The sequence below is a fragment of the Pan paniscus genome, chromosome 1, assembly GCF_029289425.2.
Source record: "Pan paniscus chromosome 1, NHGRI_mPanPan1-v2.0_pri, whole genome shotgun sequence".
In the NCBI taxonomy this organism is placed as follows: domain Eukaryota; kingdom Metazoa; phylum Chordata; class Mammalia; order Primates; family Hominidae; genus Pan; species Pan paniscus.
In genome coordinates this window covers 194,672,709-194,696,514 of record NC_073249.2, presented here as the reverse complement: position 1 = coordinate 194,696,514, position 23,806 = coordinate 194,672,709, and the positions used below count along the sequence as shown (strand labels likewise).

Genomic DNA, 23,806 nt, shown 5'->3' with positions numbered 1-23,806 from the left:
CTAGACTGAACTTGAGAAGACTGCTTCACAGCTAGTAGAGAGGACACAAATGTGACTTTCTTGGCAAAGCATTGTGATCCTTGCCTGCCATGGTGCCTTACAGAGGTCCTCTCCCAGCAGGTCATGGAAAATAAGTAACTTGACACAGGAAAGGAACTTGTATACTGCAAGTCAGTTGGTTTGATAAGTTGATTTAATCACAAAAGTCATTAACATTGAAGGCATCTCAGGCCAGACGCAGGGTCTCATGCGTGTAATCCCAGCACTTTGGGAGGCCGAGACGGGCAAATCACTTGAGGTCAGGAGTTTGAGACTGCCCTGGCTAACATGGTGAAACCCTGTCTCTACTAAAAATACAAAAATTAGCTGGGCATGGTGGTGCATGCCTGTAGTCCCAGCTGCTTAGGAGGCTGAGGTGGGTGAATCACTTGAACCCCGAGATGGCACCACTGCACTCCAGCCTGGGCAACAGAGTGAGACTCTGTCTCAAAGAAAAAAAAAAAGTCACAGGCATCTCAAAGAAGTTCATTAAGAAAGGGCTCATGTGGATCATTGATTTATTTTTATTATCTTAATGTGCTAATTGCTATATATAATGCCTAAAAAGAATAGATAAACATATGCAGAAGAATTAATTTGGACCCCTGCCTCACATCATACACAAAAAATTAACTCACTGGATCAAAGACCTAAATGTAAGAACTAAAACCATAAAATTACTATAAGAAAAAATAGTGGGCCGGGCACAGTGGTTCACACCCATAATCCCAGCACTTTGGGAGGCCAAGGCGGATGGATCACCTGAGGTCAGCAATTCGAGACCAGCCTGGCCAACATGGTGAAACCCCGTCTCTACTAAAAATACAGAAATTAGCCAGGCCTGGTGGCGGGCGTCTGTAATCCCAGCTACTTGGGAGGCCGAGGCAGGAGAATCACTGAAACCCGGGAGGTGGAGGTTGCAGTGAGCCGAGATTGCGCCATTGCACTCCCGCTGGGCGACAAGAGTGAAACTTCATCTCAAAAAGAAAAAATCTTAGGGGTATATCTTCATGGCTTTGGAGTAGGCAATGATTTGTTAGATAAGATGCCAAAGGCTGGGCATGGTGGCTCATGCCTGTAATCCCAACACTTTGGGAGGCCAAGGCAGGAAGATCACTTGAGCCCAGGAGTTCAAGACCAACCTGGGCAACAAAGTGAGACCCTGTCTCTACTTTTATTTTTTAAAGTAAAAAAAGATTTAAAAATTTAAAAAGACACTGAAAACACATACAACCACATACATACATACACACATATATGTATGTGTATATATATTTAAATCTTAAGTCTATATACACACATATATATACATATATACATATATGTATGTGTATATATATATACACACACAACAAAGGAGTTGTGTGTGCGTGTGTGTATATATATATATATATATATATATATATGTGTGTGTATATATACTTAAAATTTAAAACTTTTGGCCAGGTGCAGTGGCCCACACCTATAATTCCAGCACTTTGGGAGGACAAGTCAGGCAGATTGCTTGACCACTGCACCCCACCTTTTTTTCTTCTAATTTTCTGTCTCCCTATCAGGGAATCCAGCCTGGTCTCCTGTGTGACAGGCAGGGATACTATACAAATGAGGATACATTTTCACTTTCTTGATGGTGTCTTTTATTTACTTTTTATTTTTTATATTTATTTATTTATTTATTTTTTATTTTTTTTGAGACAGAGTCTTGCTCTGTTGCCCAGGCTGTAGTGCAGTGGCGTAATCTCGGCTCACTGCAACCTCCGCTTTCCAGGTAGAAGCAATTCTCCTGCCTCAGCCTCCCAAGTAGCTGGGATTACAGGTATGCACCACCATACCCGGCTAATATTTGTATTTTTAGTAGAGACAGGGTTTCACCATGTTGTCCAGGCTGGTCTTGATCTCCTGACCTCAGGTGATCTGTCCGCCTTGGCTCCCCAAAGTGCGGGGATTACAGGTATGAGTCACCATGCCCGGCCCAGTGGTGTCTTTTAAAGCATTAAAGTGTTTTGTTTTGTTTTGTTTTGTTTGAGACAGTATCTCACTCTGTGGCCCAGGCTAGAGTGCTGTGGTGTGATCACAGCTCACTACAGCCTCAACCGCAAGGGCTCAGGCAATCCTCCCACCTCCCAGGTAGCTGGGACTATAGGCACATGCCCCCATGTCTGGCTTTTTGTATTTTTTATAGAGATGGGGTTTTGCCATGTTGCCCACACTGGTCTCAAACTCCTGGGCTCAAGTGATCTGCCTGCCTCAACCTCCCAAAGTGGGAATACAGGCGTGAGCCACCATTTCCAGTCAGTGCAGCCATTTTATTTTAAAAATATGGGGTCCCAGCCCAGCGTGGTGGCTCAAGCCTGTAATCCCAGCACTTTGGGAGGCCGAGGCGGGCAGATCACAAGGTCAGAGATCGAGACCATCCTGGCTAACACGGTGAAACCCCGTCTCTACTAAAAATACAAAAAATTAGCCGGGCGTGGTGGCAGGCGCCTGTAGTCCCAGCTACTCCGGAGGCTGGGGCAGGAGAATGGCGCGAACCCGGGAGGCGGAGCTTGCAGTGAGCCGAGATGGCGCCACTGCACTCCATCCTGGGCGACAGAGCGAGACTCCGTCTCAAAGAAAAAATATATACATATGGGGTCCCACTCTGTTGCCCAGGCTGGTCTCATACTCCTGGGCTCCGATGATCCACCTGCCTCAGACTCCAAAAGTGTTGGGATTACAGATGTGAGCCACGGTGCCTGGCCCCAGAGTATTTTTTTAAGTGGTTGCAGGGCTGGGCGCGGGGTCTCACACCTGTAATCCCAGCACTCTGGGAGGCTAAGGCAGGCAGATCACTTGAGCCCAGGAATTTGAGACTAGCCTGGAAAACATGTTGAAACCTCATCTCTACAAAAAATATGAAAATTAGCCGGGTGTGGTGGTACACACCTGTAGTCCCAGCTACTCAGGAGGCTGAGGTAAGAGGATTGCTTGAGTCTGGGAGGTTGAGGCGGCAGTGAGCCATGATTGCACCACTGCACTGCAGCCTCGGTGACAGAGCAAGACCTTGTCTTAAAAAAAAAAAAAATTGTGGAGGTTAGAAAGCAGTAGGATAACAAAGTGCTGAAAGAGGCCAGGTGCAGTGGTTCATACCTGTAATCCAGCACCTTGAGAGGCCAAGGCCAGAGGATCACTTGAGCCAAGGAATTCAAAACCAGCCTAGGCAACATCACAAGACCTAGTCTCTACAAAAAAAAAAAAAAAATTATTTGGACATGATGGCATGGGCCTGTGGTCCCAGCTATGTGGGAGGCTGAGGTAGGAAGATTGCCTCACAAGGTCTAGGCTTCAGGGAGTTGATTGCACTACTGCATTCCAGCCTGTATGACAGAGCAAAAACCTGTCTCAAAAACAAAACAAAACAAAAAAGCAAAGTGCTGAAAGAAAAACCGTCAAGCAAGAATTCTATATCTGGCCAGGCAGCATGGGCGTGGTGGCTCACCCCTGTAATCCCAGCACTTTGGAGGCCGAGGCAGGCGGATCACTTGAGGTCAGGAGTTCGAGACCAGCCTGGCAAACGTGGTGAAACCCCGTCTCTACTAAAAATACAAAAATTAGCCAGGTGCAGCAGCTGGCGTCTGTAATCCCAGCTACTGCGGAGGCTGAAGGAAGAGAATTGCTTGAGGCCAGGCGTGGTGGCTCATGCCTGTAATCCCAGCACTTTGGGAGGCTGAAGTGGGTGGATCACCTGAGGTCAGTAGTTCGAGACCAGCCTGGCCAACGTGGTGAAACCTCGTCTCTACTAAAAATACAAAATTTTTTTTTTTTTTGTATTTAAAAAATGGGTGGTGGGCCCCTGTAGTCCCAGCTACTGGGGAGGCCGAGGCAGGAGAATTGCTTGAACCCAGGAGGTGGAGGTTGCAGTGAGCCGAGATTGCACCATTGCGCTCCAGCCTTGGTGACAGTACAACACTTCATCTCAAAAAAAAAAAAAAAAAAAGAATTCTATATCTAACAAAACTGCCCTTCTAAAATGAGGGAAAAATTAAGATATTTCCAGATAAACAAAAGCTTAGGGGGGTTGTTACCACTAAACCTGCAGTGACTTAGCCTATGATCTTAGCACTTTAGGAGGCGGAGGCAGGAAGATCACTTGAGCCCAGGAGTTCAAGACCAGCCTGGGCAACATAACAAAACCCCGTCTCTACTCAAAATACAAAAATTAGCCAGATGTGGTGCGCGCCTATAATCTCAGCTACCTGGGAGGCTGAGGCAGGAGAATCACCAGAACCCGGGAGGCAAAGGCTGCAGTGAGCTGAGACCATGCCACTGCACTCAAACCTGGGCAACAGAGCAAGAGTCTGTCTCAAAAAAAAAAAGTGCTATAAAAAGAATGTACTGATATATGTTAAAACATGGATGAACCTCAAAATCATTATGCTAAGTGAAAGAAGCCAGTCAAAGACCACATATTATATGGTTCTATTTAAATGAAATGTCCAGAGCAGGCAAATCTGTAAGAAATAGAAAGTACCTTAGTGATTGTTTACAGCTTAGGTGGGTGAGCATTGGGGGTGACAGCTAAAGAGTAATGGGGTTTCTTTTTTTTTAATTTTATTTATTTATTTTTTATTTTTCCTTCAAGACGGAGTCTTGCTCTGTTGCCCAGGCTGGAGTGCAGTGGCACAATGTCAGCTCACCACAACCTCTGCTTTCCAGGTTCAAGCAATTTTCCTGCCTCAGCCTCCTGAGTAGCTGGGACTACAGGCACGTGCTACCACTCCTGGCTTATTTATTTATTTACAGACAGAGTTTCACTCTTGTTACCCAGGCTGGAGTGCAGTGGCGCAATCTCAGCTCACAGCAACCTCCACCTCGCGGGTTCAAGTGATTCTCCTGCTTCAGCCTCCCAAGTAGCTGGGATTACAGGCATGCACCACCACGCCTGGCTAATTTTGTATTTTTAGTAGAGGTGGGGTTTCTCCGTGTTGGTCAGCCTGGTCTTGAACTCCCGACCTCAGGTGATCTGTCCCCCTCAGCCTCCCAAAGTTCTGGGATTACATGTGTGAGCCACCGCGCCTGGCCAATTTATTTTTAGTAGAGACAGGGTTTTGGCATGTTGGCCAGGCTGGTCTCAAACTCCTGACCTCAAGTGATCCACCCACTTCAGCCTCCCAAATTGCTAGAATCACAGGTGTGAGCCACCATGCTTGGCCATTTTTTTTTTAGGGGCAGGGTCTAATTATTTTGCCCAGACTAGTCTTGACCTCTTGGGCTCAAGTGATCTGACTGCCTCAGCCTCCCAAAGTGCTGGAATTACAGGCATTAGCTGCCATGCCTGGCCATAGAGTTATGGGTTTTTTTTTTTTTTTAGGATGATGAAGATGTTCTAAAATTGTGCTAATGGTTGCCCAGCTCTATAAATACACCAAAAATCATACTAAATATACTAAAAATGTATGAATTGTATGGTTTAGGAATTACATCTCAATAAACCTATTACCAAAGGAAATAAAAATAATAGGACTTCTTTGCCAACAGGACACTTAAAAGTCTGCGCAAAGAGATAGGATCACTTAAAAATTCTAACATGCTCTTTAATTTGTATTAACAATTTAACCAGAGGCTCCAAACTAGTAGTCTGTAGGCCACACTTGGCTTGTAGTAGATGTGTCTTACAGGGACTAATATGTTTTTCAAAAATTAAAGAAACATTAAACAGTTGGCTGTATATAAAATCCACATTTCTAGCTTCTCTTTTTTTTTTTTTTTTTGAGATGGAGTTTCGCTCTTGTTGCCCAGGCTGGAGTGCAAGGGCGTGATCTTGGCTCACTGAAACCTCCTGGGTTCAAGTGATTCTCCTGCCTCAGCCTCCCAAGTAGCTGGGATTACAAGTGCCTGCCACCACACATGGCTAATTTTTTTTGTATTTTTAGTAGAGACAGGGTTTTACCATGTTGACCAGGCTGGTCTCAAACTCCTGAACTGAGGTGATCTGCCTGCCTTGGACTCCCAAAGTGCTGGGATTACAGATGTGAGCCCTGCCTTTAGCTTCTCTTGAAAATCTGATCTAGCAAATCTAACAAATGGGACTCATGTAAGTTAGTCATATGTAGGTCTCATTCACAATGATGGAAACCTTAGTAATTAGAGCTGTGTGAAATGAAATGGGTTGCTTTTGTAATAATATATTATCACTGGTAGTACTCAGACATAGGTTATAGGTCAGGGAAATAGAACAATGATTCAGAGTATCAGAGGAGAGATCAGACTAATAATCTAAATCTATTCTGATTCAGCCTATGGATTCTGTTTGATAAAGTGGGAAGTTATATGGAATAAGCAGAATGAGATTCTCTACGCATTTATTCCTCCCCAATTCATTACATTTGGAGTGAAGATATGGTTAGAAGAGACATCATACACTATTACTGCCAGCGTTTCTGGTTTTCAAATCAAAGCCTAAAGGGCAGACCCTAAAGCCTTAGGTATTATTTGTTCTTGAAGCCAAGTTTCAGAAATACGTTGCTTTCCTTCTTGAATGAGTAGTAGAGGAGAAAACAAAAATAAAACAATTAAAAAAGAATTACTTTGCTTTCCAAATATACTTGAGTGTTCTCTTCAAGGACAATGAAAATTATGTAAGTGCTCATTTTACTTTATTTTGGATGCCGGGTAGCTGACATGCCAAAATGCCACTCTGTTTTAATAATTAAGTGGTTCTTTGGGTTCTGTTTACTGCATTCATCTTCCCCCACTTTTTTTTGTTTGTTTTGAGAAAGGGTCTTGCTCTGTCACCCAAGCTGGAGCACTGTGGTACCAGCACGGCTCACTGTAGTCTCAAGCTCCGTTCAAGCAATCCTCTGAGCTCAGCCTCCCGAGTTGCTGGGACCACAGGTGTGTGTCACCACACCTGGCTAATTTTTGAAATTTTTTTCAGAGACGGTTTTGCTAGGTTACCCAGGCTGGTCTCTAACTCCTGGGCTCAGGTGATCCTCCCACCTTGGCCTCTCAAAGTGCTAGGATTACAAGTGTGAACCACTGCACCTGGCTACTTCCCCCAATTTCTATATAAATTTGTATATTCCTAGTCCAGATTCTTGTTTTATTTATATTTCGTTGAATTTATTGTAAACGACTTCAGATTCTCTAGAAAACTGAAGTTTAAAATGTTAGATGGAACATTTGAGGGCATGCTGTGTACTTTGCTATAGACGCAAAGATAAGTAAAAGAGTTCTTGTTCTCAAAGATTTAATAATCTAGAAGTGAGAGGTGATGAGGGTGTAAACTAAAATTTATTGGAGGTGGTCAGTAGGAGCCAATTTGGAGTAACAGCTAAAAATCAGTTTCCTGAATTGGGGAGAAGAATGTTCATGGGTGACTCCAAGACCAGGTGAATGGTGATGGCATTAACTCCGAAATAGGGAAGATAGGCCAGGCACAGTGGCTCACGCCTGTAATCCCAGCACATTGGGAGGCTGAGGCAGGCAGATCACTTGAGGTCAGGAGTTCGAGACCAGCCTGGCCAACATGGTGAAACCCCATCTCTACTAAAAATACAAAAATTAGCTGGGCATGGTGGTGGGCAACTGTAATCCCAGCTACTTGGGAGGCTGAGGTAAGAGAATCGCATCAACCTGGGAGGCAGAGGTTGCGATGAGCCAAGATCGTGCCACTGCACTCCAGCCTGGATGACAAGAGTGAAACTCTGTCCAAAAAAAAAAAAAAAAAAATAGGGAAGATAGCAGAAACTGGTTTAAAGAGAAAGTTGGGTGAAGATAGCTGGTAGGCAAGATGTTTTGACAATAGGGATTTCAAACTTGGTTTAAAAGTAGAGGTGGAAGCTGGCCAGGCGCGGTGGCTCATAACTGTCAACCCAGCACTTTGGGAGGCCAAGGCGGGTGGATCATCTGAGATCAGGAGTCGAGACTAGCCTGACCAACATGGAGAAACCCCATCTCTACTAAAAATACAAAATTAGCCGGGCGTGGTGGCACATGCCTGTAATCCCAGCTACTTGGGAGGCTGAGGCAGGAGAATCACTTGAACCTGGGAGACGGAGGTTGCGGTGAGCCGAGATCACGCCATTGCACTCCAGCCTGGGCAACAAGAGCGAAACTCCATCTCAAAAAAAAAAAAAAAAAAAAGTGGAGGTGGAAGCTAAGGGAGATCGTGAGCTTGGAGTGGGGGCTCCTCCTGCTGAGAAGAGGACCAAAGGTAGGATTTTGGTACACACTGACATTGAGAGGTTGGCTCTGGAAGATGACCACAGTAAGAAACTTGAAGAGTGGTTGGAAGGCTAAGAGAAAAATTGGGAGAGGATGGTGTTACTAGAATCATAAATAGAGTTTCAGGAAGGCAAAGGTGATCATCAGTGACAAATTAGAAAGCTAAATGCAATGACTACTGAGTGGGTCACTGGATTTAACAGTCTAAACTGGCTTTTTCTGAGGTATTTGTGTCTTGTGTCCTGTAGTTTTTATAATGGATGGTTTTAGTTTAATTTTCACATGAATTCTGGAGGAAATTGTGGTTTCTGGGTTTTTAGTAAGAAATTCTTCTGTAATCTGCTTTTGGAGGATCTGCTTCACTCCAGTCACAAGGAAGGTTTCTTTGCTATATACTCCTTTACTTACCTATCTGGCAAACACTTGTTAAATTGCTGTTGTGGCTAGGCCTTGTGTCTGGAACAACGTATATGCTCGATGAGTATATAATAAATATTTGAATGGTGATTCACTCAACAAATATTTGTTGTAGATGCCGGGGATACAACAACTCTGCCTTTGTGGAACTTAACATCCTATGGAGAGCAGATGGATTGGAATTAGTGTAATGAAAGAAAGAAAACAGGTGTTCTGACAAAAATAGGGTAACTTACTTTGGGTTAGGGTAATGGGGAAGGACCCAGCAATTCCAAGAGCTAAGGAAAAGCGTTGAAGGCAAAAAGAACAGGAAGTGCAAAGGCTGTGTAGTAGGAAACAGTATGAAGCACACAGCATCACCTATATATATTCTTGGCCAACAGTTACTATATATATATGTTTTTTTCTCCATCTATAACCCAGCAACACCAAAAGTTATTTTTAACCTGAATCTATTCTAGCCCCTAGACTTAACTTCCATTTTACAGGAAATACAAGGGGTAAGGGTATGAGTTTAATAACACAAAACTAGAATGTGAGGCGTTCTATAAGAAAACTGACCTAGTCTCTTCAGAGAGTATCACAAGCAAATAAAAGGGTTGGGGGAGAGGAGAATGGACATTGTAGATTAAAAGTGATCAGATGTTGGATAATGATATTGTAGTTTTTAAAATGGCTTTGTTGTTTGCAGATACATACTGAAATGTGGATGAAGTGATAGGTCAGGAATTTGCTTCAAGGATCTGGGAGAGGCAGAAGCATAGATATGAATGGCTGCTAGTTGATCATTGAATCTGGATGGTTAGTGTATGAGATTCATTTTATTTACTGTTTTGTCTACTTTTGTGTATATTTGAAATTTTCCATGATAAAATGTTAAAATAACAAATACAATGTGTGAACCTTGGCTGGATTTGGGGAGAAAAACCCAGATATAAAGGATATGTTGAAATAATTAAGAAATTTGAATATGGACTAGATATTGGGTATTTTGTTAATTTCTTTGGTTTGAAAATGCTGTTGTGGTTATATAAGAAGAAGGTCCTGGGCCTGGCTCACGCCTGTAATCCCAGCACTTTGGGAGGCCGAGGCAGGCGGATCACAAGGTCAGGAGTTTGAGACAAGCCTGGCCAACATGGTGAAACCCCATCTCTACTAAAAAATACAAAAATAAGCTGGGCATGGTGGTGTGAACCTGTAATCCCAGCTATTTGGGAGGCTGAGGCAGAAGAATTGCTTGAACCCAGGAGGCAGAGGTTGCAGTGAGCTGAGATGGTGCCACTGCACTCCAGCCTGGGCAACAGAGCGAGACTCTGTCTCAGGAGAAAAAAAAAAAAAAGAAGGTCCTTATTATGGGATACATACTAAAGTAATTGGGCGAAGTGCCAAGTGATGACATTTACAATTTTCAAATGTACAGTTAAAAATATAGCTATATTATATATACATCTGATAGAATAAAACTAATATGATGTTGTTAAAAATCATTGAATCTTAGTGGATAATTTATAGATATTTATTGTACTATACCAAACTTTCAGTGTTTAAGCAGTTTACAATGGAAACAGAAAAAATAGTTCGGCTATTCTTGAGAACTGAGAAATGGGGCAGTAGCTAAGGGAAAATGAATGAAAAAATGCACTCACAAGTGTCTGGTTCTGAGTACAAGGAATCACAGGTGAGATTCCTAGAACTGTTCCTACAGTGTGTTTTTAGCTGGCAAAGTTACAACAATACCCAAATTTTGCCATCAACTTTATATTAATTTACAGTAAATAACTAATAGGTAGACCAGTAAGAAGACAGCAAAATTTAAGCCATCTTTGATGTTTTCTTATGGCATCTTTGGTAAGAAACTGGGCCAGGTAAGATTTGGAAGAACATCTGTGAAATCTTTGGATTTATTATTGTGTCTATCACTTGTGTATTGTGGGTTATCTTCTCACCCATCACATCCCAGCATCATGGCTGGCTTTACCTGCTTTGGGGGAATTAATCCTGATGTTGTAGGTGTTAGTCCATACATGTACTTCAGGTTTGTGGTTGGTTGGATCTGTGGTCTAGGGTGAGAATTCATTGTATTAATAAAAGGAAAACTTGTACTGTGAAGGTGAGTTCCTATGAAAATCTGGTATGGTGGTGGAGGGGAGGCTCAACAGTCAATTGGCCTGAGTTTAAAATGTTTATGAATCTCAAAATGTTAAACATACCAGTGATTAAATGGAGCACTATGGCAATCTTGCTACTCACTAATGTGTGACCTGAGCCTCAGTTTTTTCATTTATCCATTAGGGCTTTTTTTTTTTAAGTGAATCCTTTTTTTTTTTTTTTTTTGAGACGGAGTCTCACACTGTCACCCAGGCTGGAGTGCAGTGGCGCAATCTTGGCTTACTGCAACCTCCGCCTCCCATGTTCAAGCAATTCTTCTGTCTCAGCCTCCCAAGTGGCTGGGATTACAGGCACCCACCATCATGCCTGGCTAATTTTTATATTTTTGTAGAGACAGGATTTCACCATGTTAGCCAGGCTGGTCTTGAACTCCTGAACTCAGATGATCCACCCGCCTCAGCCTCCCAAAGTGTTGGGGTTACAGGCATGAGCCACCGTGCCTGGCCTATTAAGTGAATCTTAACCTTTCTTATTACAGGGGTGTCCTTGTGTCTCATGAAAGCAGTTTACTTCGATTGTCGCCTTTGCCTAGGTCTAAAGACAAGGCTTAATTAACTTGAATTTGATATCAGACACTGGCAGGAGTCGGTGCCTTCTTTAGATTAGGTAATTAGGGCCTATATTAGTTTGCGAGGGCCACCATAACAAAGAACCACAGACTGGGTGGTTTAAACAACAGAAATGTATTTTCTCACAGTTCTGGAGGCTAGAAGTCTGAGATCAAGTTGTCAGAAGAGGTCAGGTTCAGTGGCTCATGCCTGTAATCCCAGCACTTTGGGAAGCCAAGGCGGGTGGATCACGGAGTTTGAGACCAGCCTCAACATGGTGAGACCCTGTCTCTACTAAAAATGCAAAAAATTAGCCAGGCGTGCTGGCCCGCACCTGTAATCCCAGCTACTCAGGAGGCTGAGGCAGGAGGATCGCTTGAACCTCGGAGACAGAGGTTGCAGGGAGCTGAGATTGTGTCCCTGCATTCCTGCCTGGGTGACAGAGCGAGACCCTGTCTCAAAAAAAAAAAAAAAAAAAAAAAGGTTGTCAGAAGGGTTGTTTTATTCTCAGCCGTTTGTTGTTGGCTTCTATATAGCTGTCTTCATGTTCACATGCTGTTCTCCCTCTCTTGTTTTAAGGACACCAGTTACTGGATTAGGGCCTACCCCAATAACCTTATTTACCTTAATTACCTCTTTAAGGACTCTATCTTCAAATATAGGATGCGTTTTGAGGTATTGGGGTTTAGGACTTCATAATATGAATTAGGAACAGACATGATTCAGCCATTTTAAGGCCCCTACCTATTTTGTATTATCATTGCTAGCTCTTTGGTTTTAAAAGCTTAGAAAGTGCATGGCAACATTAGACATTCCCTAGAAATGAAAGGTGTGACTTCAGAGACCTATTCACTTTGAGAGAGTTCCTTGACTAAGAAAACCCAAAGACAGTCTAGGACAGCCAGATGCTAGAAAAGTTTATTTGTATTGTGAATTTTAAAAAATTCATCCACAGCAAGTAAGGGAGTACATAATGGAAAAAGCCGCTGGCCTGCTGGATCCCTGAGATTCCAGATGTGCTTGTGCAGATGTTCCTCCTTCCAATCTAACCTCCCTTGTCTGCTTCCCCAGTGAAGTCATAAGCAAATATTTGTGATAGTTTCTTGTCACCATGGTGACTAAAGAAGCTCAGCATGGCTCTCCTCCCAGCTTCACTGTCAGCTGTGCTTGAAGGAGAGGCTAGCGTCCAGGACAGCCCAGGCTCAGTCATGAAAAGCTATGTGTCAGGTAATAGGGGACAGCAGTTCATAGTGCTGCCTTCAGAAATCTGTTGTCTACTCTGTTAGTCTCACAGGGATAATCAGGGGCCTCAAAGGGAGTGCAGAGGTGCAGACACAGCTCACTTGCAGCCTCAACCTCCTGGGCTCAAGCAATCCTCCTGCCTCAGCCTCCCAAGTAGCTGGGACCACAGGTGCATGCCACCATGCCCAGCTAATTTTGGTATTTTTTTGTAGAGATTGTGGTTTCACCATATTGCTCAGGCTGCTCTTGAACTCCTGGGCTCAAGCAGTCTGCCCACTTTGGCCTCCCAAAGTGCTGGCAGTACAGGCCTGAGCCCAGGCTACAATGCCGATTAAAAAAAAAAAACTATTCCAGCCTGGGCAACATGGAGAAACTCCATCTCTACTAAAAATACAAAAATTAGCCGGGCATGGTGGTGGGTGCCTGTAATCCCCACTACTTGAGGAGAATCACTTGAATCTGGGAGGTGGAGGTTGCAGTGAGCCAAGATCGCACCGCTGCACTCCAGCCCGGGTGACAGAGCAAGATTCTGTCTTAAAAAAAAAAAAAGAAAGAAAGAAAAAGAAAAAAAAATTATTAGTGGTAAAATATATGTAACAAAATTTTCAATTTAAGTGTACAATACAGTGGCATTAATTACAGTTACAATGTTATGTGACCATCATCACCACTATTTCCAAATATTTTACTACCCCTAACAGAAATTCTGTACCCACTAAGCAATAACTCCCTATTTTCCTCTCCTCTTAGCACCTGGTAACCTCTAATCTACTTTCTGTCTCTGAGTTTGACTCTAGGTACTTCATGTAAGTGGAATATTTCGTGTCTTGCTTATTTCACTTAGCACATTAATTTCAAGGTTCAATCATGTTGTAGCATGTGTTAGACCTTCATTCCTTTTTTGGCTGAATGATACTCCATGGTATCCATATGCAGTAGTCCTTGCCTTATCCACAGGCAATATATTCTAACACCCCCAGTGGACACCTGCAACGACAGATGGTACCAAACCCTATATACTATATTATTTCCTATACATACGTACCTATGATGAAGTTTAATTTGTAAATTAGGCACAATAAGAGATTGAGAACAATAATAATAAAATAGAACACATAACAATATGCCAGCATCATCACTTTTGCACTTTGGGGCCATTATTAGGTAAAATAAGGATGACTTGACCACAAACACTGCAATATCTGCTACTAACTGGCAGTGTATACAGTGTAGATATACTGGACAAAGGGATGATTCATGTCCCAGGTGGAATAGATGGTTAGCGTGATACTTCATCATGTTACTTGGAATAGTATGAAATTTAAAACTTATGAATTGTTTTTATCTGGAAATTTCCATTTAATATTTTCAGACCACTGTTGTCCATGGGTAACTGACACTCTGCAAAGCAAAACTGAATAAGGGAGAAATAGTATAAAAGTAGAATTGCTGGATTATATAGTAATTCTTTTTAATTTTTTTAGGAACTACTATTCTGTTTTCCACAGTGGCTGCACCATTTTCCATTCTTATCAGCAATCCACCAGGTTCCAGATCTTAGCCAGCGTGTGCTTTTATTATTCTTACTCCATCCTAGTAGGTGTGGAGTAGTATGTCATTGTGGTTTTTAAAACTTTTTTTTTTTTTTGAGATGGAGTCTCGCTCTGTCGCCCAGGGTGGAGTGCAGTGGCACAATCTCGCCTCACTGTAACCTCCACCTTCCAGGTACAAGCAGTTCTCCTGCGTCAGCCTCCCGAGTAGCTGGGATTGCAAGGATGTGCCACCATGCCCAGCTAATTTTGTATTTTTAGTAGAGATGGGATTTCTCAATGTTGGACAGGCTGGAGGGTCCCACCCTTAGATAATCTCCCCACCTCAGCCTCCCAAAGTGTTGGAATTACAGGCGTAAGCCACCGCGCCTGGCCTAAAACTTTTTTTTTTTTTTTCTTGAGACGGAATCTCACACTGTCGCCCAGGCTGAAGTGCAGTGGCGCGATCTCAGCTCACTGCAAACTCCGCCTCCCAGGTTCATACCATTCTTCTGCCTCAGCCTCCCATGTAGCTGGGACTACAGGGGCCCGCCACCACACCCAGCTAATTTTTTTGTTGTTGTATTTTTAGTAGAGGCGGGGTTTCGCTGGGTTAGCCAGGATAGTCTCAATCTCCTGACCTCATGATCCACCCACCTCGGCCTCCCAAAGTGCTGGGATTACAGATGTGAGCCACCATGCCTGGCCAAAACTTTTTTATATACGTTTTTCAGTCAGCTTTCTCAGGTTGAATCATTGTGGTTTTGACTTGTATTTCTTTTTTTTTTTTTTTTTTGGAGATGGAGCAAGCTCTGTTCCCCAAGCTGGAGTGCAGCAGCACGATCTCAGCTCACTGCAACCTCTGCCTCTTAGGTTCAAGTGATTCTCCCACCTCAGCCTCCTGAGTAGCTGTGATTACAGGCACCCGCCACCATGCCTGGCTAATTTTTGTATTTTTAGTAGAGACGGGGTTTCATCATGTTGGCCAGGCTGGCCTCAGACTCCTGACCTCAAGTGATCTGCCCGCCTCGGCCTCCCAAAGTGTTGAGATTACAGATGTGAGCCACCCCACCTGGTCTGGCTAATATTTCATTTTATATAATGTATAAAATATTCTCTATACAATGAAATATTTATTTCTCCACTGAATGGACATAATATCCTTCTTCAAAATCAGTTGGCTGGCCGTAGATGTAAGGGTTTATTTCTGGACTCTCAATTCTATTCTGTATGTCTATATGCTTATCCTTATGCCAGTACCACACTGTTTTAATTACTGTACCTTTGTAGTAAGTTATGAAATCAGGACATATGAGTCTTCCGACATTTTAAAGAATGTCTTCCTTAATTTCTGTATATTTGTGAATTTTCTAGTTATCATTCTGTTACTGATTTCTAGTTTCATTCCATGTAGTCAGAGATAATGTTTTATATGACTTCAGTCTTCCAAAATTTATTGAGACACTTTTAGTGGGCTAACATATGGCCTATCCTGGAGAATCTATACTTGAGAAGAATGTATATTCTGCTGTTATTGGGTGGAATGCCTTGTATATCTCTCTTAGGTCTACTTTAAAATTTTGTTCAAGTCCTCTGTTACTTATCGATCTTCTGTCTAGGTGTTCTGTTCATTATTGAACGTGGTTCATTAAAAGTCTCCAAATATCTGTAGGCCACAGTTGGTGGGGACAAAAACGTCTCCAAATATTTTTTCTGCACTTCTGTCAGAACTTGCTTCATGTTTGGGGGCTCTTGTTTATTGCATATGTTTTTTAATAGCTTGATGAATTGGCCATATGATGTCCTTTCTTTTTGGTAACAGTTTATGACTTAAAGTTTGTTTTGTCAGATATTCATGTAGCTATTCCAGCTCTCTTTATTCCCTTCTCATTTCCTTTTGTGTATATTTTTAATTTTTATTTTCTGTGCATGTAGTTTTTTGGATATTTCCTAGTGAACACCATGGGAATTACACTTAATATTCTAACTTTATAACACTCTAGTTGGAATCAATACCAGCTTAATTCAGAAGCATACAAAACTGCTCATGTACAGCATTGTTTCCTCCTTTATGCTGTTGTCATCACACATTGTATGTTTAAACATTGTGTGACCAATAATGTAGATTTATAATTATTTTATGCATTTGTCTTTTAAATCATGTAGGAAATGAAAAGTTACAAACCGATGTATAGTAATACTGGCTTTTATATCTGCCCATATAGTTACCTTTACCAGAGATCTTTATTTCTTCATATAGCATCAAGTTACTGTGTCCTTTCATTTCAACCTGAAGGGCTCCCATTAGTTTTTTGTTTTTTGTGGGTTTTTTTGACAGAGTCTTGCTTTGTTGCCCAGGCTGGAGTCCAGTGGTACAGTCATGGCTCGCTGCAGCCTGAACCTCCCAGGCTCTAGCAATCCACCTCAGCCTCCCAACTAGCTGGGACTGCAGGTGCATACCACCACGTCCGGCTAATTTTTATATATTTTTTTGTAGAGATGGGGTTTCACCACATTGCCTAGACTGGTCTCGAACTCGGCTTATGTGATCCTCCTGCCTCAGCCTCCCAAGTGCTGAGATTACAGGCCCAGCCAGCATTTCTTGCAGAGCAGGTCTAGTGGTAACAAAGCCCCTCAGCTTTTGTTTATAGGGAAATGTCATAATTCTCCCTCATTTTTGAAGGATAGTTTTGTCAGATATAGAATTCTTGCTTGACGGTTTTTCTTTCAGCACTTTGCTTTTTGTTTTGTTTTGTTTTGTTTTGTTTTTGAGACAGGGTTTCACTGTGTCACACAGGCTGGAGTGACGGTGCAATCACAAGTCACTGCAGCATCAACCTCCTGTGCTCAGGCAATCCTCCTGACTTAGAGGTGTCCCAGGTAGCTGGGACCATAGGTGCACGCCACCATGCCCAACTAAATTAAACAAAATTATTTGTAGAGACAGGGTCTTGCTCTGTTTCCCAGGCTGGTCTTGAACTCCTGGGCTCAAGTAATCGTCTGGCCTTGTCCTCCCAAAGTGCTGGGATTACAGGCATGAACCACCGAACCCAGCCTCTTTTCGGCACTTTCTTATTCTACTGCCTTCTGACTTCCGTGATTTCTTTTCTTTTCTTTTTTTTTTTTTTTTGAGACAGGGTCTTGCCCTGTTGCCCAGGCTGGAGTCTAGTGGTACAACCACGGCTCACTGCAGCTTCAACCTCCTGGGCTCTGGTGATCCTTCCACCTCGTCCTCCCAAGTAGCTGGAATTACAGACATACACCACCATGCCCAGCTAATTTTTGTACTTTTTGTAGAGACGGGGTTTTGCCATGTTGCCCAGGCTGTTCTTGAACTCTTGGTCTCCAACGCAAGCCATTCGCCTGCCTTGGCCTCCCAGAGTGCTAGGATTACAGGCCTGAGCCACTGCTCCCAGCCTGACTTTCATAATTTCGAATGAGAAATCACCTGTTGATCTTATTGGGCATCTTTGTATGTGATAAGTCACTTCTTGCTGCTTTCAGGATTCTGTCTTTGGCTTTCATCAGTTTGATTATGTGTCTCAATGTGGATATCTTCTTTTTCTTTTTTGAGACGGAATCTCACTCTATCACCCAGGCTGGAGTACAGTGGCATGATCTCGGCTCAATGCAGTCTCTGCCTCCCAGGTTCAAGTGATTCTCCTGTCTTAGCCCCCCAACTTGCTGGGATTACAGGTGCGTTCCACCATGCCTGGCTAATTGGTTTTTTAGTAGGTGCCACCATGCCTGGCTAATTTTTGTTTTTTTTTAGTATAGACACAGGGTTTCACCCTGTTGGCCAGGCTGATCTCGAACTCCTGACCTCAGTTGATCCACCTGCCTCAGTATCCCAAATGTGTATATCTTCATTAGAGTTCATTGAGCTCCTTCATGTGTAGATTCATGTGTTTTATTTAATTTGGGAAGTTTTTGACCATATTTTTTCAAATATTCTACCTCTTTATCTTCTGCTCTTAGGACTCCCATAATGTGGTGTATATTGGTCTTTTTTTTTTTTTCTTTTTTTTTTTGAGAAGGAGTCTCGCTTTGTCACCCAGGCTGGAGTGCGATCTCGGCTCACTGCCACCTCCACCTCCCAGGTTCAAGCAATTCTCCTGCCTCACCTCCTGAGTAGCTGGGATTACAGGTGCACGCCACCACGCCTGGGTATTTTTTTTGTATTTTTAGTAGAGATGGGGTTTCACCATATTGGCCAGGCTGGTCTCAAACATCTGACCTTGTGATCCACCCGCCTCAGCCTCCCAAAGTGCTGGGATTATAGGCATGAGCCACTGCGCCCGGCCCCCCTACTTTTTTTTCAATAGAGATGAGATCTTGCTATGTTGCCTAGGCTGGTCTCAAACTGTGGGCTCAAGCTGTCCTCCTGCCTCAGCCTCCAAAATTGCTGGGATTACAATCATGAGCCACCGCGCAGGCCATATTGGTCCTTTTAATGGTGTTCCATGGGTCCACTCGATTCTGTTCATTTTTCTTCATTCTTTATTCTTTCTGCTCCTCAGATTGGATAATTTTAATTGATCTGTCTCCAAGTTTGCTACTTTTTTTTCTATCTGCTTGTATCTGCTGTTGAACCCCTCTAGTGAATTTTTTATTTCAATAAGTGTACTTTTGAGCTCTAGAACATTTGTTTGGTTCCTTTTTATAATTTCTTTCTTTTTATTGATATTCTCATTTTATTCATGTATTGTGTTTCAGATTTCCTTCAGTTCATTGTCCAGGTTTTTCTTTATCTCTTTGAGCATATTTAGGACAGTTGTTTTAGAATCTGTCTAGTAAGTCCAGTCTCTGGGCTTCCTGAGGGATGGTTTCCTATTTTTATAAAATTATTTAAAATAGAAACAGGGTCTCCCTATGTTGCCCAGGATGGTCTCTAACTCCTGGCCTCAGGCAGTCCTATCATCTTGGCCTCCCGAAGTATTGGGATTATAGGCTTGAGCTACCACATGCAGCTAGGAATGGTTTCTACTTTATTCCACGAATGGGCCATGCTTCCCTGTTTTTGTGTGTGTGTCCATGCGCCTTATTTTTTAAAGACAATTTTTAAATGGCAAAAAAGTTATTTTATGTTTATCTGCCATATCTAGTGTTTTTCATTTTGTGGATATCCGAGTTTCCATCTGGTATCATTTTCCTTCTACTTGAAGAATTTTAGCATTTCTTTAGTGCAGGTTAGCTAGAGAAAAAGTCTCTCAGCTTTTATCTGAAAAAGTCTTTATTAATATTATTTTTAATTTAGCCCATGACCTGCTGAATTGCTTTCATTTCAAAAAGTATCTTTGTTGGGTATAAAATTCTAGTTTACCAGGTTTTTGTTTTTTCCAGAACATTAAAAATGTTTTGTTGTTTTCTGACTTACGGTTTCTGACAAGAAGCTAGGCCATTCTTATCTTTGGTCTTAATAGGTCTTTATCTGGCTGCTTTTAAGATTTTATCTATCGCTGCTTTTCAAGATTTTGGTTGTGATGTGTCTTGTGATTTTCTTTGTTTTTATCTTGCTTAAGGATTAGCATAGCTTTTAGGGTTAATGGGATTAGATCTGGAAAATTTTTAGTCTTTTTTTTTTTTTTTTTTTTTTGAGACAGGGTCTTACTCTATTGCCCAGGCTGTAGTGCAGTAGCATGATCTTGGCTCACTGCAGCCTCCGCCTCCCGGGTTCAAGTGATTCTCCTTCCTCAGCCTCCCGAGTAGCTGGGATTACAGGCACCAGCTACCATGCCTGGCTAATTTTTATATTTTTAGTAGAGACGGCTTTCACCATATTGGCCAGGCTGGTCTGGAACTCCTGGCCTCAAGTGATCTATCTGCCTCGGCCTCCCAACGTGTTGGGATTACAGGCTTGAGCCACCATGCCCTGCCAATTTTTAGTCTTTGCTTGTAAATGTTTTTCTGTCTGCCTCTCAATTTTTTTCCCCTGTGAATCCAGTTACTAATATATGAGAGCACTTGAAACCATCCTACTATCTACTGAAGTGTCATTTCTGGATCTAACTTTTGACTGATTTTTCTCCTATGGGTCACAATTTTTCTGCTGCTTGGCATGTATAGTACTTTTTGTTGTTTGTTCATTTGGAGACAGAGTCTCCCTCTGTCACCAGGCTGGAGTGCATGATCTCTGCTCACTGCAACTTCCACCTCCCTGGTTCAAGTGATTCTCCTGCCTCGGCCTCCCGAGTAGCTGGGACTACAGGTGCGTGCCACCAAGCTCAGCTAATTTTTGTATTTTTAGTAGAAACGAGGTTTCACCATGTTAGCCAGGATGGTCTCAATCTCTTGACCTCGTGGTCCGCCCACCTCGGCCTCCCAAAGTGCTGGGATTACAGCTGTGAGCCACCACACCCCGGCTGTTTTTGTTTTTTAGAGACAGGGTCTCACTCTGTTGCCCAGGCTGGAGTACAGCGGTGCAGTCATAGCTCACTGCAGCCTTGAAGAACTCCTAGGTTCTTCAAGCTATCCTCCCACCTCAGCCTTCCAAAGTGCTGAGATTTATAGGCATGAGCCACCATGCCTGGCTCTGGCCCATAATTTTTAATTGGATTCCAAGCATTGTGAATTCTATGTTTTTAGTGTCTGGATTTTGTTGTCTTTTTTTTAAAGGATGTAGGGCGTTTTATAGCTGTTCTGTTTTAGCAGTGTAAGGCTCGTTTTTAAGCTTCATGAGTAGCCTTTTCTGGGAATAGTTTAATCCCACTACTAAGCCATAGCCCTTCTTAGGGTCTCTACTATGCCCTGCGGGATCAGGGAGAAATCCCCATTCAGATTTGTCTAAAGTCTCTCAGCCCTGTGCGAGCTCTGGGAACTGCTGAGCTTACATACAGCTTCTCAGTTGCCCTTTGTGTGACTCATGGAGCTTCACCCAGCATGTATGCATCCTTAGTCTTCAGCAAAGATTTAGGGAACCCCAAACAGATTTCCCAATTTTTTTTTTCTGCCTATTTCTCTCCTCGCTGGAATGCTGTCTCAGTGTTTTCAGCCACCTCAATCTCACTGAAGTCTCTAGTCTCTCCTCCACTAGTGAGATTTCCGTGGTGCTGTTTGGGACCCCTCTTCTGCTATAGAATGTGCCTCTGGGCAGAAAGCCAAGGAGACAAGTAGAGCTCACTTAATTCGTTTCCCTCTTGGAGAATCACAATTCTGCATTGCTGTTGCCCGATGTCTGAAACAGTTTATAGCAACAGGGGAAATCCTATCCCTCTTATTCCATCATGGCTGGAAGTGGAAGTGATAACTATATTAATATCCAACAAAAGAAAAAGGGCAACAAAGGGCATTGTTAAGGAATAATTTGGCTCACTTTATAACAAACTTCTATTCACAGTCAAGATACAACAGTTCTAAATTTGTATGCTTCTAATGAAATAGTATTAAAATACATAAAGCAAAATTAAACTACGGGGTAAAATGGCTACATTCACTATCAATAAGGAAAACATTAGTGAAGTGAAACATTAATAGAAGATTTGAACAACATGATGGGCATGGTGGCTCATGCCTATAATCCCAGCACTTTGGGAGGCTGAGGCAGGGGGATTGTTGAGGACAGGAGTTCAAGACCAGCCTAGACGATATAGTGAGACACCCATCTCTACAAAAAAAACGTAAAGATTAGCCACTCATGGTAGTACGAGCCTGTAGTCCCAGCTACTCAGGCTAAGGCAAGAGAATTGTTTTAGCCCTGGAAGTTGAGGCTGTGGTGAGCTGTGATCGTGCACTGCACTCCAGCCTAGGCAATAGAGGGAGGCCCTATCTCAAAAAATAATGAATAAATAAAGAACAACATGATGACAACTTAATTTAATGGACATGATATTCAGAAAGCCATGCACAATAATTTAAGAATACAGATTCTTCTCAAGCACACATGGGACACTTATGTAAATTGAATAAATCAAAAGTAATTAGATATTTAGGACTGAATTACAATACAAATATTAATTTGAAGGAAATTTATAAGCCTTAGAAAGGTAATATAGAAGTATAGTGTGGGGCCAGGCACGGTGGCTCACACCTGTAATCCCAGCACTTTGGGAGGCTGAGGCAGGTGGATCACGAGGTCAGGAGATCAAGACCATCCTGGCTAACATGGTGAAACCCCATCTCTACTAAAAATAGAAAAAATTAGCCGGACGTGGTGGCGGGCGCCTGTAGTCCCAGCTACTCGGGAGGCTGAGGCAGAAGAATGGCGTGAACCCAGGAGGCGGAGCTTGCAGTGAGCCGAGATGGCGCCATTGCACTCCAGCCTGGGCAACAGAGGGAGACTCTGTCTAAAAAAAATAAAAATAAAAATAAAAAAAATTAGCCCTGCGTGCACACCTGCAATCCCAGCTGCTTGGGAGGCTGAGGCAGGAGAATCACATGAACCCAGGAGGCGGAGGGTTGCAGTGAGCCAAGATCGCGCCACTGCACTCCAGCCTGGGTGACAGAGTGAGACTCCGTCTCAAAAAAAAAAAAAAAAGTATAGTGTGAACATTAATTACTTAGATATACAACTTAAATTAGAAAAAATGTAGAAAGGGGATAGAAATCATATAGTAGAGAAGACTCAATGAAGCTAAAACTTGGATCTTCCAAAAGACTAAAATAAAAATAGTCAAGTCTCTGGTAAAGGTTCTCAGGAACAAAAGAGGGCACAAATAAGACAATATTAAGGATGAAGAAAGTACACAGTCACAGATAACTGATTTAAAAGAACGTGAACAGGCCAGGCGCAGTGGCTCATGCCTGTAATCCCAGCACTTTGGGAGGCCGAGGCAGGCAGTTCACCTGAGGTCAGGAGTTCGAGATCAGCCTGGCCAACATGGTGAAACCCCGTCTCTACTAAAAATACAAAAATTAGCCGTATTAGGCGTGGTGGCAGGCACCTGTAGTCCCAGCTACTCAGGAGGGTGAAGCAGGAGAATCATTTGAACCTGGGTGGCATAGGTTGCAGTGCAAGATGGTGCCATTGCACTCCAGCCTGGGCAACAAAAGTGAAACTCTGTCTCAAAAAAAAAAAAAAGAAGAAGAAAAATATTTAAAAATACAGAAACAAACGTTTTTCACAGAAGGGGAAACATATAGCTAATAACAACATGAAATCTAACCTCATTAGTAATCTGGGATATGCAAATAATCATCTCTGTGAAATACTTTATGACACCCAGTAGATTGTCAAAAGTATTGGTCAAGATATTTGTCAGTGGCAGTACTATGGAAGACAACTTTGGCACTAGCTGGTCAAGTTAACATTTATTTACCTACAACTGAGTAATTCACTGCTTAGAACAGCAGTTCTTGGCTGGACGTGGTTGCTCATGCCTATAGTCCCAGCACTTTGGGAGGCCAAGGCAGGTGGATCACCTGAGGTCAGGAGTTTGAGACCAGCCTGGCCAACATGGTGAGACCCCGTCTCTACTAAAAATATAAAAATTAACCAGTTGTGGTGGTGTGCGCCTGTAATCCCAGCTACTCGGAAGGCTGAGGCAGGAGAATCACTTGAGCCCAGGAGGCAGAGGTTGCAGTGAGTCGATACTGTGCCACTGCACTCCAGCCTGGGTGACAGAGTGAGACCCTGTCTCAAAAAAAAAAAAAACAGCATTTCTCAAAGTATGGTCTGCAGACCCCTGGGATTACAGGTGGGAGCCACTGTGCCTGATGTGT

The 23,806-nt window shown here is 42.8% G+C and overlaps 1 protein-coding gene across 4 annotated transcripts in view; it reads left to right on the top strand.

Moving 5' to 3' along the window:
- KPNA6 (karyopherin subunit alpha 6) overlaps nt 1-23,806 on the top strand; it is a 68,829-nt gene that overhangs the window by 22,748 nt on the left and 22,275 nt on the right. The window contains exon 2 of one of the 4 annotated variants that reach the window (XM_008953496.5): nt 9,353-9,462. The exons of 1 other annotated variant lie outside the window; for it this stretch is intronic. Coding sequence is in view for 2 of the 3 variants with exons in the window: in XM_055103093.2 (XP_054959068.2) it covers nt 17,695-17,845 (151 nt within the window). In the remaining variant the exon portion in view is untranslated. Of the gene's footprint in view, nt 1-9,352; nt 9,463-10,700; nt 17,846-23,806 lie in introns of those variants that run through there. 2 more of the 4 variants (XM_055103096.2, XM_055103093.2) reach the window with 2 other exon arrangements.